The following is a 17,414-nucleotide window of genomic DNA, read 5'->3' on the forward strand; positions in this document are numbered from 1 at the left end:
GTGTTTGGGGACCTGGGTCCTGTCCCAGGGGACATGGATCAATGCAAAAAAAGTTTTAAAAATGGCCATTTTTTCGGGAGCCGTGATTTTAATAATGCTTAAAGTGAAACAATAAAAGTGTAATATTCCTTTAAATTTCATACCTGAGGGGTGTCTATAGTATGCCTGTAAAGGGGTGCATGTTTCCCGTGTTTAGAACAGTCTGACAGCAAAATGACATTTCAAAGGAAAAAAAGTAATTTAAAACTACTCGCGGCTATTAATGAATTGCCGGTCCGACAATACACATAAAAGTTCATTGATAAAAACGGCATGGGAATTCCCCACAGGGGAACCCTGAACCAAAATTTTAAAAAAATGGTGTGGGGGTCCCCCTAAATTCCATACCAGGCCCTTCAGGTCTGGTATGGATATTAAGGGGAACCCCGGCCAAAATTAAAAAAAAAATGGCATGGGGTCCCCCTCAAAATCCATACCAGTCCCTTATCAGAGCATGCAACCGGGCAGGCTGCAGGAAAAGAGGGGGGATGAGAGAGCGCCCCCCCTTCCTGAACCGTACCAGGCCACATGCCCTCAACATTGGGAGGGTGCTTTGGGGTAGCCCCCCCAAGCACCTTGTCCCCATGTTGATGGGGACAAGGGCCTCATCCCCACAACCCTTGTTTGGTGGTTATGGGTGTCTGCGGGCGGGGGGCTTATCGGAATCTCGAAGCCCCTTTTAACAAGGGGGCCCCCAGATCCCGGCCCTCCGCCCTGTGTGAAATGGTAAGGGGGTACAAAAGTATCCCTACCATTTCACAAAAAAGGGTCAAAAATGTTAAAAATGACAAGAGAGTTTTTGACAATTCCTCTATTTAAATGCTTCTACTTTCTTCTATCTTCTTTCTTCTATCTTCTATCTTCTATCTTCCTTCGGTTTCTTCCTCCATCTTCTTCTTCTTCTGGTTCTTCTGGTTCTTCCTCTGGTGTTCTCGTCCGGCATCTTCCTCCACGGCATCTTCTTCCCTTCTTCTTCTCGGGCCGCTCCGCATCCACCATGATGGGAGGCTCCTGCTGTGTGATGATGCTCGTCTTCTGACGGTTCATAAATAAGGGAGGGCGGGGCCACCCGGTGACCCCACCCCCTCTGACACATGGGGACTTGACAGGGACTTCCCTGTGGCATTCCTCATGATGTCAGAGGGGGCGGGGTCACCCGTTACGTAAAAGTTCATAATGACAAAATGACAAGAGACAGTTTTTGACAATTCCTTTATTTAAATGCTTCTTCTTTCTTCTATCTTCTATCTTCTTTCTCCTATCTGCTATCTTCTATCTTCCTTCAGTTTCTTCCACCATCTTCTTCTTCTTCTGGTTCTTCTGGTTCTTCCTCCAGTGTTCTCGTCTGGCATCTTCCCCCGCGGTAACGTGGAATGTCACAGGGAAGTTCCCGTCAAGTCCCCGTATGTCTGAGGGGGGGCGGGGTCACCGGGTGGCCCCGCCCTCCATTACTTAAAAACCGTCAGAAGACGAGAAGTGTCACACAGCGGGAGCCACCCGTCATGGTGGATGCGGAGTGGCCCGAGAAGAAGAAGGGAAGAAGACGCCGCGGAGGAAGATGCCGGACGAGAACACCGGAGGAAGAACCAGAAGAAGAGAAGATAGAAGAAAGAAAATAGAAGATGGAAGAAAGAAGACGCATTTAAATAAAGGAATTGTCAAAAACTGTCTCTTGTCATTTTTTATATTTTTGACACTATTTTTGTGAAATGGTAGGGGTACTTTTGTACCCCCTTACCATTTCACACAGGGGGGAGGGCCTGGATCTGGGGGTCCCCTTTTTAAAGGGGGCTTCCAGATTCTGATAAGCCCCCCACCCGCAGACCCCCACAACCACCGGGCAAGGGTTGTGGGGATGAGGCCCTTGTCCCCATCAACATAGGGACAAGGTGCTTTGGGGGGCTACCCCAAAGCACCCTCCCAATGTTGAGGGCATATGGCCTGGTACGGTTCAGGAGGGGGGCGCTCTCTCATCTCCCCTCTTTTCCTGCGGCCTGCCAGGTTGCGTGCTCGGATAAGGGTCTGGTATGGATTTTGAGGGGGACCCCATGCCATTTTTTTTAAATGTTGCCCGGGGTTCCCCTTAATATCCATACCAGACCTGAAGGGCCCGGTATGGAATTTAGGGGGACCCCCACGTCATTTTTTTTTTTTTTTTTGGTTTGGGGTTCCCCTGTGGGGAATTCCCATGCCATTTTTATCAATGAACTTTTATGTGTATTGTTGGACCGGCAATTCATTAATAGCCACAAGTAGTTTTAAATTACTTTTTTTTCTTTGAAAGGTCATTTTGCTGTCAGACTGTTCTAAACACGGGAAACATGCAACCCTTTACAGGCATACTATAGACACCCTCCAGGTACGAAATTTAAAGGAATATTACACTTTTATTGTTTCACTTTAAGCATTATTAAAATCACTGCTCCCGAAAAAACGGCCATTTTTTTGCATTGATCCATATCCCCTGGGGCAGGACCCAGGTCCCCAAACACTTTTTATGACAATATCATGCATATAAGCCTTTAAAATTAGCACTTTTGATTTCTCCCATAGACTTTTAAAGGGTGTTCCGTGGCTTTCAAATTTGCCGCGAACACCCCAAATTGTTCACTGTTTTTCGAACTGGCGAACAGCCGATGTTCGAGTCGAACATGAGTTTGACTCGAACTCGAAGCTCATCCCTATACTACATGTACTTTGCCCCTTGGGGAACTGAATATTGTAAAATATAATGATAATTCTTCTCTAACTCCCTGATTCATTCTTGCCAGCCAGTTCTGGGGTGCAGGTTAATATTCATTATACATTACTAAAAGCTTTCACAGCTTTGCTAGTAGGTTTCAGTTTTTTCTTAGTTTACTCCTCACCTTCTCTCTTTGGCACTGGTGGAGAACTGAGATCTTAGGATCATTAAAGATGGTGAGAGGTCCTGTAATACACTACAGCCAGCTGCAGTATTTGAGACCCATAACTTCATACTCCAATATTTCGTTCACATCCTTAAAATCTCCAATATATAATTTCATGGTAATAATATAATGAGAGCATGAAAGGATCCATAAGTTAATGACTTGATTTAGCACAATTTTTTAAAGAGAAACTATGTTTTGAGGTCAGTTTGATTTATTTTTAAAAATGTACATGTATTTAACTACTTCTCGCCCGGACTATAGCAGAATGATGGCCGGGCGGTGGTTCAGTTATCCTGACTGGGCGTCATATGACGTCCAGCAGGATAACATGCCGGTGCATGCCCACGGGGGCACGCATTGCAGCGATCAGTGGTGCGGTGTGTCAGTCTGACACACCACTACACCGATCTCGTTAAAGAGCCTCCGGCGGAGGCTCTTTACCACGTGATCAGCTGTGTCCAATCACGGCTGATCATGATGTAAATAGGAAGAGCCGTTGATCAAGGGGGTCTGCGCTGAGTGTTTATCAGTGCAGCCCCCCTCAGATGCCCACACTAGACCACCAGGGAAGTCCCCAGCATGTGGATGGCCAGGTACATCCCCCATGGCCATCCACATGTAAAAAATATGCCAATCAGTGCCAACAAATGGGCACTGACTGGCACATCCTATTTACATAATAAAGCAGGGATGCCCAGCAATGCCACCCATCAGTGTCATCAGTGCCACTCATCAGTGTCCATCAGTGCCACCTATCAGTGCACATCAGTGCCCATCCATGCCACCTATCAGTGCCACCCATAAGTACGCATCAGTGCCGCCTACAATTACCCATCAGTGCTGCCTACAAGTGCCCATCAGTGCCACCTACGAGTGCCCATCAATGCCACCTATGTGTGCTCATCAGTGCTGCATACCAGTGCCACCTATCAGTGCCCATCAGTGCCGCCTATCAGTGCCCATCATCAGTGCCCATCAGTACCACCTCATCAGTGCCACCTCATTGGTGCCACCTCATCGGTGCCCATCAGTGCCGCCTTATCAGTGCCCATCAGTGCAGCCATATAAGTGCCCATCATTGAAGAAGAAAACGTATTTATTTACAAAAAAATGTACAGAAACAAAGAAAAACTATTTTTTTTTGCAAAACTTTCGGTCTTTTTTTATTTGTTGCACACAAGATAAAAATCGCGGAGGTGATCAAATACCACTAAAATAAAGCTCTATTTGTGGGAACAAAATGATAAAAAATGTGTTTGGGTACAGTGTAGCATGACCGCGCAATTGTCATTCAAATTGCGACAGCACTGAAAGCTGAAAATTGGCTTGGGCAGGAAGGTGTCTAAGTGCCTGGTATTGAAGTGGTTAAACTGATGTTATGTAGTGTTTTATTATTTATAAAATATTTACCTTCCAAACACATTTAACACATGCCTAGAGATTCCCCTGCTAGCTGAAAATAGTAAATTATGCAATATTTCAAATGTACTTAAAAGCATTTTTTTGGTCTTAAAAAAAATACTGTACACAAACATAAAAAAAAAAATGTCCCCTCCAATGTCCTAAATTTTAAACATGTTTATTTTTTAGCCAGGTATATATGGAATATTTTACATTTTTAGCAGCAGGCTCCAGGCTCCTTTTCACATGCTCACCAGGCTATTCCTATTAAAAAAATCCAGTCTACAGAACTGTAGAGCAACAGTACTGACATGACAGCAGATGGTGGGGACAGACAGTAAGAGGGGGCAGTTGATATTAGAGAAAAGGCAGTACAGATGATGAGGCATTACACACAGGCCCCATAATCCCCCCAATTCTCTCATATCCCACATCATTGCTCCTCCACTGTGTAGCCCTAACACTGACTTCAGCCTTGAGCTTGGGGCCCCCCATGAGTTGGTATTAAATCAGGAGGCAGGTTGGTCATTAGTTGAAAGAAGCTCTTGATGATGAGCAACCGCTTGGCAGCCTGAATTTGTGGGGCAGGATTAAACCCATTGCAGCTTCCTCCCTTCTTTCCACTTTTCTGCCACTCACTCCAGTTTCCTGTTTTCAAATGTTAAGATACTATGCAGGGAAAGAATGCATTATTTGATCTGTGTGAAAGGAGCCTAATTTATCTGTGTCTCAACATACTATAGCAATTTTAAGGTATGGCGGTGAAAGTGATCACACTGTATCTTTCAGTCCTAAATGTCAGGTTTTGTTTGGTTTTATTGCACTGGAAGCTGAACGATTAAAGGTTCCTAGATCCTTGTATGTCATTCCTGTTCTTTCATTCTAAAGGAAATTGACTATCTCTCACTCTGCAGGAGTAGGGAGAAAGCAATTGATTTCTGTAGCGATAAAGTAAAGATGTATTTTATATAATGGTTTGATATGAGAACACAATTGTTTCTGAAACTTGTTCTATTTATGATGTGATTGACACATCACTTTTCAATAGGATATGAAAATACAGTTAACCTCTTAGTACAAACATGTTTACACAACATATTAAGTATATTTCTGTAAAGCTACCTCTTGTATAGGGTTAACTGTTTTTTTTAAAGCTTGATATTCCTGCCTTTGTATTCATTAAAATATAAAAAATGTTGGGTTTACAACAATGACCCCTTTTAAATGTGAGTTTCATATAGTCCAGTTTCCTTGACATAGAAACTCAGTTCAGTTTTCAGTTCAAAAACAAACATCACTGTACACTGTACAAAACAGCTGTTGCACAAAAAAAGTTTGAGGGGACATATTTTGCTTTATGACATATATTGCATGTAATAGATAAAATGACACATTTTCAAGCTTGATGATGTGGTATCTGAGACTAACTCAACCTCACTCAACCTTTCAGGCATAAGTACCAACACCTGGATCCGTAAACACAAATAGTCTCTTCAGAAATGTGACATGTGAGTTAAAGGAAGCAGATATAACCCCCCCCCCCCAAAGCCTGGAGCTGTATCAAAGAGGGGATTATTATTTTTTTGGTTCTAATGCAAATAGTTTCTAAAATGTCCTGGGTCACAATTATGCATACAGCATACTATCAAGCCTTAATGTGTTTAGTCCAACATATGAATGTAAATCAAAAAATACAGAGCTGTGATATTACCTTTAAAATGTTCCAAAAGTCTAGATGTCCTCACAAGGTGCAATTTAATTGAATTACTAGTTTTAGAGGCTTACTTTGATCTATCTCTCTTAACTTTGCTCTGGGGCAAGCTGATCAGATTTTCGAAATGGAATTTGGGGAATGAAATGCCACTGCATGAGTGTCATTTGGAGTCTGCAGTGTCATCAGGAGGAAAAAATGCCACTGTGTCATTGTCAGTATGGGGGGGGGGGCAGTTCATGGTTGAGACAGGCAGTATAGAGGGGCTAGTTGATGATGGTTACAGGCAATACAGAGGTGGCAGTTGACGCTGAGGACAGGTAGTATAGAGAGGGCAGTTGATTTTGGAGAACAGGTAACACAGAGATGGAGGCAATACATACAGGCTCCATCATTCTCCCAGTCTTAGATGTCACCCATAATTACTATACATGTGGCTGCCAGCCAGGGCTACAAGTTGGAAAACAGGATATAACTGTGGCCTTAAGTGAGGGGATGTCCCCTAAAAACTGGGGACATCTGGTCACCCTACTCTGGGGTCTGTATCTGTAGGCATTAGGGTGAATTGTACAGGAGGAGCATTATTAACACTGAACTTCAGCTATATATATAGTGTCATATTAGGGTTCAAGATCACCAGCAGCTGTTTGTAAATGCAAACAGTTCTTTCTTAGTTCCTCCAAAACAGGTAAACAAAAATAGCTTCCTTCAGCAAAAAAAGTTAAACAGTTCTAGCATAAAAAGAACTGCAAAAGTGGATCACCACTGGTCTCTTGGCCCTAAACTGGGGTAGAGTTCCTTTATGTTTCAGGGTGCTGTACAGGACACAGGGGTTCAGCATCAGCAACAAGTATCTTGGTGCCAAAAGCATTTACCTTGTGAACTACTCCACTCAGCTTCACTAACAAAGGTGCTGATTCCATCCTGCTGCTTTTCAAGCCTTCCTTGCCTATGGCTTAACCCCTATGGGACCAGAGTCCTTGTAGTGAGGATTTTGAGGTTCTTCCCATCCAAAACTCTTGGAACCTCTGAAATTCTGGGTCCCTAATACAAACTTATCAGTTCAGAGAGTACTAGAAATCAGTCCTCTCTAGCCAAACTCCCCCACGAACACCTTACCTTGCATGGGTAAGAACCCCTAAGTACTCAACAATGTCTACAAAACTGTCCCTTGTAAAAGGGACCACAACTCAAATACCGGTGGAATATACCTGCTGTCCAGGACACATTCCCGGTGTCCTGTACAATATGTAAAAACACCAAACAATGCAGTGATGAGCTGTAGAAGTATTTAAAGCATTGCCTATGGAAAAAATAGGGTATTGAAATTTGTTGTCATTTTGTGGGCTCACATAAATGTAAAGATTGATGAATTTAAAGATTTTTATCCAGTACAACCTCATCTTTTATATTTTACCAAACAAATGTGTGCCTAAAAAGAACTTTAGTGTATTTTTACTGAAATGTTGCACTTGAAAAACATTGCACAAATATTGTGTTACATAAAAAATTAAAACTGTCCTCATTGTATTCTACAGGGTTTTTGGTTTTAGAAAATATATAAAGTTTAGAGTTTTTTTGTAATGCCTTATTTAAGAAAGGGTAACATCACATACATCAAGCAAAAATATGTAATACAGATCATATGCAGTAGGGAGAACATGTTACAAATCGCATAGGCATTACACTACATGAAATTGATTGATTCAAAAAACACTATACAGTAAGTGGTCTAAGTTTTTACAAAGCCATTGCAACCACAGGAAATTTTTTAAATTGAGTAACAAGAAAATAAAGACATATTCTAGGTGTTGTGATGCCACACAACTTTTACAAAGAAACAAGAGGAAACTCAACTGGGGAAGGTTCCCCATAGTAACAGGAGGAATAGGTGATAGAGTAAAGGGGAAGGAGAGGTCTACAATGAGAGCACAGCCTGCTGCTTGGAGGGGGGGGATAGTCATTGTGGGAAATAGAAGAGAGGAGGGAGATACAGAATAAAAAGGGAGTAGGGGAAGGGTGCAAGATGAGAGACCAATCGGGGGAGGTACCATGGTGAGGAGAGAGAAATCATAACTCAGTCCCATTTACAAGTAGGTGTAAATAAGGTTTAAGATGCCATCCCACTGGGTCCCCTGCCACAGCTCCGACACAGTTGAATTAAGGGGGTAAATAAACTCCTGTCTAAGCAAGGGAAATATGTGCTCATAGCTATTAATAGTATCTGGCAGAGTATTTAAAGTCATTCCAGTAGAACCATTTCTCATTCACATCAAAGGTCTTGTCCCTAAGGGCCACTGTGAGATCTCCCATTTCCTGTATATCATTTAGACATGTGCATTCGTTTTCGTCCGAATGCATTATTGTCCCAATTTCAGGTATTTTCGTTATTGTTTTAACAAACGATAACGAAAGTGCAGAATCCGAAAAACGAAAGATCCGACATAAACAAATGCTTTATTTTCATTTTCGTTGCTACAACAGTTCGATATAGATAGGAGATTCAACATGATGATAATAACAATCTGTGTCCATTAAACCTGTGGTCGAATGTGCCTAACCTTAACTCTATTAGTCCAAGATTATTCTACATAGAGAGAAAAGATTCGGCATAGAGAGGAAAGATTCGACGTAGGGGAATAAAGATTCGGCGTAGGGGAGAAAAGATTCAACGTAGGGGAGAAAAGATAAATAAAAATAATGATGATGATGAATGTTATTGGCTGATTGTAACCAAAGAGGAGGAGCAGTAAAATAGCTAGAACTAAGTACACACGTACTTTGGCTTATGGTGTCTGTTGAAAGTTCTAAGAAGATTTGACGGAGCAGGTAAACTATATGGCGTCGTACAGTTTAGCTGCTTCGTCGAATCTTCTTTGAACATTCGACAGACACCATAAGCCTTCAATGACAGATTCAACCTTAATTTGGATTTTCGGACGAATGCAATTTTTAACGAAAAACGAAATAAATAAAAACGAATTTTGGGAGTAACGAAATAAATTTATTTTTCGTACGAAAACGAAATTCCGAAATGAAATATTTCAATGTGCACATGTCTAATATCATTTACCCTGGCAAACCATTGTATCACATTTTGAGGTGAGCTAATTTTTCATGCACTAGGAATACAGGTCTTGGCCACATTCAGCGTTGCAGGAGCAGAGATTTCTTGTAGCGTTTACTTGAAATAGAAGTAAGGTGCAAGGTCATTCATCAGGGAAAAACCCATAGTGTGATTCCCAAAAGATATGCATAAAGATGCCTACATGCCCACTGATCACCAGCAAATCACAGAGTTTTGGGGGAGGTGCTTAGCTAATTAAACTGGCATTCTATACCATCTGGTGATGATTTTATAGGATATTTATTTATATTTGTTACATGTTGATGCTTTGTGAGTGAAAACTAAGATGCTATCCTTTCGTTTTTCGTTTGTCTTCAAATGTTAGTCCCAAGTCGGTCTCCCACTTCCGAAGGAACTCAGGTCATTCCAAGAGTGAGCCTCCAGAAGCTCTGTAGAAGAAGGACAACGCATGCTATGTTGGACCTGCTGCTGAGCAGGCCTTTTCAAAAGGCGTTAGGTCTCTGAGGAACTGTTGTTGTGCTGGGAGGGAGTATAAAAAATGGGATAGTTGTATCTGTCACCAGAGGTCCAAAATTGTGACCTCCAGTGTTGTGGATAAGTATGAGAAAGTACCCCATACAGTATTTATTAAGAAGTCTCTCGCGCTGTTGGCTGTCCAAAATTGATAAAGTCTGATTGGACAGAAACTCTGGGTGGGTCAGTATAGGAGTTAGGGGAGAGGGGTAGCTGCAATTACCCACATAGGAAATGTATCTGGTCCTATTAGCAGATGCTTATGGAGGGAAGAAGTAGTGATTCGAACTGACAAAGGAAACCCTGTCAAGGGGACTGACAAGTTGTCTTGTTCCAGAGACACCCATACCTTAAACACACCATGTTGGTTCTAGTCAATAACTTGGATAATATTAGAGACCTATCTAATACACAGCCGAGTTAGGCAGACCCACTTCTCCCCTGTGTTTCAATCTCTTTAACATTTCTCTTCCAATGAGAGACAATTTGTCATGCCAAACATAACAGATGAACTTGGCTCTGAGCGAGCAGAATGATGTTCAAGAAATATGTACCAGCAACATCTGTAGCAAATGTAAGATTCTGGGCATCACATTCTTTTTTAACACATTGCAGTGCCCAAACCAAGACAGCATCGGCATTTTTCAAGTAAACCCTTACTGGACATATGTAAAACAGGCAGAAAGTTGAGTTTAAAAGTCTTAGACAGGTCAGCGGGAATGTAAGTGCCATGATATTTTAATGCGTTAAAGGCCCACTAAAATAGAAAGAAAGGGTGCAGGGCATTTATTGTAGTCTCTGATAGGTTAACATTTAAGGCCTCTGCTTTCTGGAGATTAACTATAAAGTTTAATAAATTTCCAAATGTTTTCAATTCAGTGAGAAGAGATGGGAGCAAAATAATTTGGATTGTTACATAAAAAAGTAAGTCATCCACGTAAGTGGCAACTTTGTGGTGGTAATCGTGCGGTTACTAATTTTTAGAACTAATCATCAGGCCTAAAAAGATTTTTACACATGTCCAAATAATGAAAAAACAGCCCTGGAAGCAAAAGGGATAAAAGTTATTTGTATTTTAATTTAAAGTTCATTTATGCTTCCTGCTTATTTCCTCCCTAAAAAGTATCCAATACTCCTCTGTTCCAGATGCATACTTACCTTTTATGCTTTTGGTCTTATAAATGTTTACACCAGCCAAAGTATTATTTGCCACTGAACAGTAGGTCTATGTGGCTGAAGATAAGACAGTCCTCTTTTTTCACATTATACAAAATATTTATACATTTATTCACAACATACTCTTTCCTCAATAAAACACAAAACTCCCTCTTCTCTTTTCCTACCTCCCTAGGGAGCTAAGCAGGTTGAATAATTGTACTTTTTTATGAGAGCACACTTATCCTTTAAAAGATTCAATTTTATGTCAATGGTGGAGAGTTAAACCAATGCATGTGCAAATACAGTTGACCTGTACCAATTGCCTTAGGACCCGTGTGGTATCAGTTTTACATCTGTTTGAAGCACTTTTAAGATCATTTAGAATTAACATAAACATAGAGAAACATAAAAAAAATGACAACAGAAAAAAGACAGAGTAGTCCATTGAAGAGAAAAAAACAGGAAGGTGGAGGCGCCGACCTGAGTGTAGTATTAAAATTATTACTTTAATAGGATAAGATTAAAAACACAAGATGATAAAAGATGCATGTTTGTCAAAGTAAAGTGCAGTCTTGGCATTCCACATGGCTCTGCGGGTCCCACCGCTGTTCCGGGTAGTTGGAAAGGATTGGGCAGCTGGCTGCTCCTTCTATTGGCCCTAGCCAGCTCTAAGTGCGTAGCCTTCACCACTGCAGCCCTGATTGACAAGATTCCAGCCCTGCCTTGGTCCAATCAGATGCTGGTGACGTCACTTCCGGGTCAGCGTGGAGCTTCCTGGTTCCTGGAGAAACACTGAGATCCATTCCAGCCAGCTGCCCAATCCTTTCCAGCTACCCGAAACAGCAATGGGACCTGCAGAGCATTACTCAGTCATACAGGAATCCTAAGGATGCTGCCCATGCTCACTCCCTACACGTACAACCACTGGAAAATAATTGTTGTCATATACATGAAATCACCTTACTGCTTAGTTAAGGTACATTATCTGAAGAATTCCACATGATAAAATATCAGCAAATAATTATATGTCAACTAGTAAGAGTGTGTGGTATTATGCAACAGATCCTCCTATTTACATTCAAAGAATATAAATTGTGAGAACATATTCCAGAAAATGGTAAATCATTTTTACCAGTTATATGCAATGCATTGATTGTAAACATTTTTTGTTTCTAGGTTGCTACAGTAAACAGCACATATCCCATATCAATATCTTCATGAACATAATGAGCACTTTTGAAAAAGTATTGTCCATGTCCAAGGTTTATTTATCATATCAAGTTTAATGCCACTGTACCATTGTAATTCACTCATTTAATATAACTGGTATACAATATTGCATTTTGTTTCTTACCATATTGACGGAGCTTCTGTTCCACTGATTTCTAAAAAGTCATATCCTTCTTCCAACTGAAAGTCTGTAAAGATAAATGCAATAGTATCCCCAGGCTCGGCAAGAATTGTCCATGTACAATCAGCATTATTTTCATATTCTGATGGGAAGTGAGGACTTGTAATGATGCCACTGGTTCCTCGTAAAGTTCCACCACATGATCCTTCAGCTGATGCATAAATAAAAAAAAATAAATAAATACAAAAAAACATTGTTGTCAGTAATTATATATTTTGTTACCATTAAAAAAAAATTAATTCAACAAAACAGATGACGTGTTTAAAGGTAAGTTAAAGTTGGGATCCCCCAATATTTCCAGCAGAGTGAATGCCTAAATCACCTGATCCTTAGTGTATAGTGTCACTGGATTATGGTGGCATTACATTGCACATTGCGGAGTCTAGTGTATTAAATTGAAGAAAAATGTAATCAAGCAAAATCATGATCAAAACAATATACTTCCAACAGTATTTTTTTGTGATTCAGTCAGAATTCCAACTGGATTTTCTATCATATTTTCTATGGATTTTTCATTTGATAAATGTAATGTTAACTGCTCATGGTATAAAAAAATCAACAGAAAAAAAATATGATTGTAGCACACATGCTGGTATAAAAAAAAAATCCTGTTTATTTGCATTTTTTTTTGCTGAGTAAAAATTGTGGTAGATTAAGTGTAAATTATTTTATTATTTTTCATTAATATTGATCAAGCATTATTTATCTGTAATTATACTCCCATAGCACACTGGGATGCTTTGCTGACAGAAATCCTGAAGGATGTCATTTGACAGCAATAGAAGCTATGCATAGAAATAGGTGAGGATTTCTCTGCTCCATATTGCAATAGTATGGCTGTTGAGTTGTCCCTAGCAAGAGGATTGATCGCTTGCCATGGCTCTTACTCATAGCAACTTGTCGATTGATCCCTTTAACTTTCATGGGGAAACATGAGAAAATCAAAGAAAGAACCTGACTAGATGCTAAGAGCAACACAGATTGCCTCAGACAATTCTTCCCTTAAACACCAATGAGGCCCACTATGTCCTGTTGATCAGAAAACACCAATCATTTTGTGTTTACCTAGTAATATAACACCTTGCTGCTACTGGATTAATAAAAACCATACAGAAAAACATAATGATTGTTCACATTAGAAGAATAAAGATTTAGGAGGGGCATGGCTGGTGCATTTAAATTATGGATGCTTAGCTCTGAAGCTCTTCATTGAGGACACCTGCCTTTGCATATTAAAGCAGAACCACATACAAAAGAGAGGGGACCAGGCTCCAGGGGGACAGCTTCCAAACAACCCCAGTGCAGTAGCCTGAATTCTCTGGCTTCCTCCAACTCCACAAGCCTGGCCAAGGCAAAGCAGAGGCTGTTTCCCCCATCTGACACACTAATAACATTGAGTGCTTTGGATTTCTCTTTGGATGATATAAGGGAGTTAGGACTCCATGCTTACATTTCCTACAAACAACCAGCCTATGTTTGATACAACTTTTAAAGGACATGGTGGTTTCCCTGAGAAGCACCATTCACACTGATATGTTCCACACATTGAAAATAAAATTGGAGAGTTTGTGACAACTTTTAACAGCCTTGTTGATGCCCATAATGAAAGGGAAGATGATCTGGCCTTGAAAAAATCTAAATTAGCGAATCTGGAAGACTGCTTTAGATTTAGAAATAACGTCAAAAACAGGGGAGATTCCAGAGTTGGTTAAACACCATGAGCTCCAAGCTTTCTTTACTAAACTACTCTCAGATGCCCACCCAGATCTGGTGGATGGCTGGTAGCTTTTAAAATGCTAATGCTTCCTAAATTACTATACCTATTTCGCACACTTCCTGTACCACTTTCAAATTCATACATCAAATCTCTTCAATCCATTATACACAGCTATGTATGGCAAGGGAAAAAACCCAGGTGCAGCCACACAAAGATAATTAAACATAGACTAGCAGGTGCAATGTGATACATTGACTTGAGGGATTACTACCTAGCTACCATACTGTCACAACTGAAAGACTGGATGAACACACACCAAACCACACTATGGGGAAACATTGAAAACACCATGACACCAGGTAACAACCTTAAAATACCATACCTCAAACTATACTCACTGACTATTCAAGCTTCAGTCAAAGCATTAAAAATTACTACATTTCACTAAATGGTCTCAACCCTCCAACAAAATCCTCCAATTACCTCTCCACACTCTGCAATTAGTATCACCTGACCTAATTATACCAGCTTGGATATCGAAACAGGTAACCCATACCTCTGACCTCTGGACTATGATACTACACAAACCCTTTGCTCACATTCAAGCAACATACAATGCACCCAACAAAGATTATTTCAATTACTATAGAATCCAACAATGACTCTCCGCACACCCACATCTAGAGGGGGCAATGCCTACCAGAGTATGGAATTACTTCTTCTCAAACAGTACAGGTTCCAAAGGAATTTCATTAATCTACTCTACCCTACAAGAAAAGAAGGTGTTTCAAAAATCTAAATCCTTTAAAGATTGGGAAGAGGACATGCAATCACACATCTCTGAACAACAATGGCAAACAGCTTTAAAGTCAATACATAAAGCCACTAGTTCACTTCCTTATGTGAACTAAAACAAAAAATATCATTGAGATGGTACTTAACTCCTAACAGACTGGCCAAATTTCACTCAACTGCCTCACATATCTGCTGGAGAAACTGTAACCAAGCAGGTACCTTACTACATATTTTGTGGTTATGCCCAGCTTTTACAAGTCCTTGGAAAGAGGTAGAGTACATCATGCAAGATATTTTCCACCTTTCCCTTACACTAACTCTGCAATTAGCCATCCTGAATATAAATGTAGAATCACTCCCTCCAACTTCCAGACTAGTGATCACACACATACTCCTAGCAACCAGACTACTCATAACTAAACGCTGGAGAACAAATAATACTCCAACAATCACAGAAGTAGTTGCATTAGTACAATCACATTACACATATGAATCTTAAATGTCACAAGGAAAACCCTTGTACTCTAAACGACATACCCTATGGCTTCTTTGGGAACGATGGTATGCTAAAAGACTTTCTTAAAAAACCTTTTGATAACACTACTTTACATTCGGTCCGAATTGGTATACCAAATGTATTTTCCATCGCGCTCTCTTCCTTCCCCTCCCCCATCCTCCGTTTCTCTCACCCCCTTTACCTCCCTCCTCCCCCTTCCTTTTATTTTCTTTCTATACTGAAATGTTTAACATAGTTCAGCATGCATACACACACCTTTTTTTGTGCGTACATTGTTAAAACAAGTTTATATAAATGTACCAATTTTTGTACTGCTTTATAATTGAATAATTCAATGACTTTACAGTTGTATTATTGAAAAACCAATAAAAATCTATTTGAAAAAAAAAAAAACCTAAGTTCCAGGATACCCAAGGCTGCTTTCTTGTTATAGTGTGCACTATTAACAATGCTGTCTATTCCTTAATTAATGTCTATGTCCCAAACAAGAGACCTTTGACCTATTTGAGAAAAATCTGGAAAAATCTTTGCGACCCACCAAGGTAACACTATCTTAAGTGGAAACTTTAATGCTAATTTGGATCGAGATCTGTCTTCTCCCAAATGAGATTGCTCCTACAGAGCAACCCTGCCTAATTTTATTTCTTCCTCTCAGCAGTGGAGATGTCAGCATTCAAATAAGAAGGACTTTATTTTGCATGTACATATATCAAATGCTCACATTAATCTATTTCTGATGGATACATTTTTACTGGAAAAAGTACCTGCATCAGATGTACATTGCATAACTTGGCCAGATCATGCCCCTGTGTCCATCACAGTGAGGGAAAGAGGTGAAGACACCAGAGCCAACCAGACAATAAGCCCAAAATATCTCAATATATTAAAGATTTCTTTGCATTAAATAGCCATTCTGTTTTTGACCCCTTCACACTGTGAAACACTCGCAAGGCCTATATGCGAGGTTATCCTTTTAAAAATGAGTACTGTACTGTGTCACGCCCGGCAAGCAGGAAGAGACATCCTGACCGATCTGATGATTATCCCCACGATGGATACATTTTAACCTTACTATATGCCTATTAATGACTACTTAAATGTGAGTTGCTTGTACATAAGATTTTAATAAATTGTTTTTCAAATCTACACCCAGAGGCGCCTTTCCCTTTGTGCTTTTCTTAGATTTTTTGGAACTTGGTTTCAGTTCTCCTGGAAGGCAGCCCTGTATGTTGATTTTCAACCAACATCTCCTTTCCCCTTGCTTTTAAGTATGGACTTTTATGGACTATGGACTTATTCCCCTTTCCCTTAAAATTGTGTTGTTAAATCTACACACATAAATATTTATACCGACTGTTTGCATATTATGGTTTTTTTATACTTCTCCAGATTTTGCGCCTACACTTGTATACTGAGACCCCATACTTAATTGCTAAATTTTCCAAAACAAGTAATAATTTCTATTGGAGAGGTTGTGGGCAAGTAGGGACATTGAAACACATGTTGTGGTCAGGCTTAAGTTTTAGAAGCTATTGAAACACAGTCTTCAAATTAATATCCAAGGTCATAGGCATACTTACTAGATGTAGAACAAGCACTTTTAAGTGTAAACATGGATAGCTTCCCACCTTGTAAAGACCTATTGTCTTAAATATCCTCTCTGCAGCATGCATTCTGATTGCTAAGAAGTGGATGTCACCATCAGCACCAAACATATCTGAAGTTAAGCAGTACATAGATATCCTTGATCCTTGGTTATAAGCAGGTGACAGCCTATAAGGATGGCACTTTTCATAGCAGATGCTACCCTGATGCTACCCTGGCAACAATTCAGGCTTATGCCGTGTATACGCGACCAGTTTTGCTGTCGGAGTAAACTCTGAAGGTTTAACTTTTTTTTAGCTAACTGCATATATCTGCTTTACATTATTGTTTGTATGATAACATACTATAACATAACAAAAATAGTACTTAATCATCCTCTAAAAATAAGGTACACCGATGTAAACATTTTCTGTCATTTAATCTACAGCTGACCAGTCACTTGAAATTACTGCATGTTCTCTACCAATGTTCTCATCTGAGCATATTTGGAAAAACAAAGAACAGTGAGCAAAGTAACCATAGACACCAAATTATCTATTTACAGCAA

General features: G+C 40.1%; 1 protein-coding gene across 1 annotated transcript in view; it reads right to left on the bottom strand.

Annotated features, from left to right (window-relative positions):
* Positions 1-17,414, bottom strand: part of CSMD1 (CUB and Sushi multiple domains 1) — a 3,274,537-nt gene that overhangs the window by 1,926,683 nt on the left and 1,330,440 nt on the right. The window contains exon 5 of the mRNA XM_073626646.1: positions 12,177-12,384. Within this exon, the coding sequence (XP_073482747.1) occupies positions 12,177-12,384 (208 nt within the window). The remainder of the gene's footprint in view (positions 1-12,176; positions 12,385-17,414) is intronic.

Source organism: Aquarana catesbeiana, linkage group LG04 (assembly GCF_042186555.1).
Source record: "Aquarana catesbeiana isolate 2022-GZ linkage group LG04, ASM4218655v1, whole genome shotgun sequence".
NCBI lineage: Eukaryota > Metazoa > Chordata > Amphibia > Anura > Ranidae > Aquarana > Aquarana catesbeiana.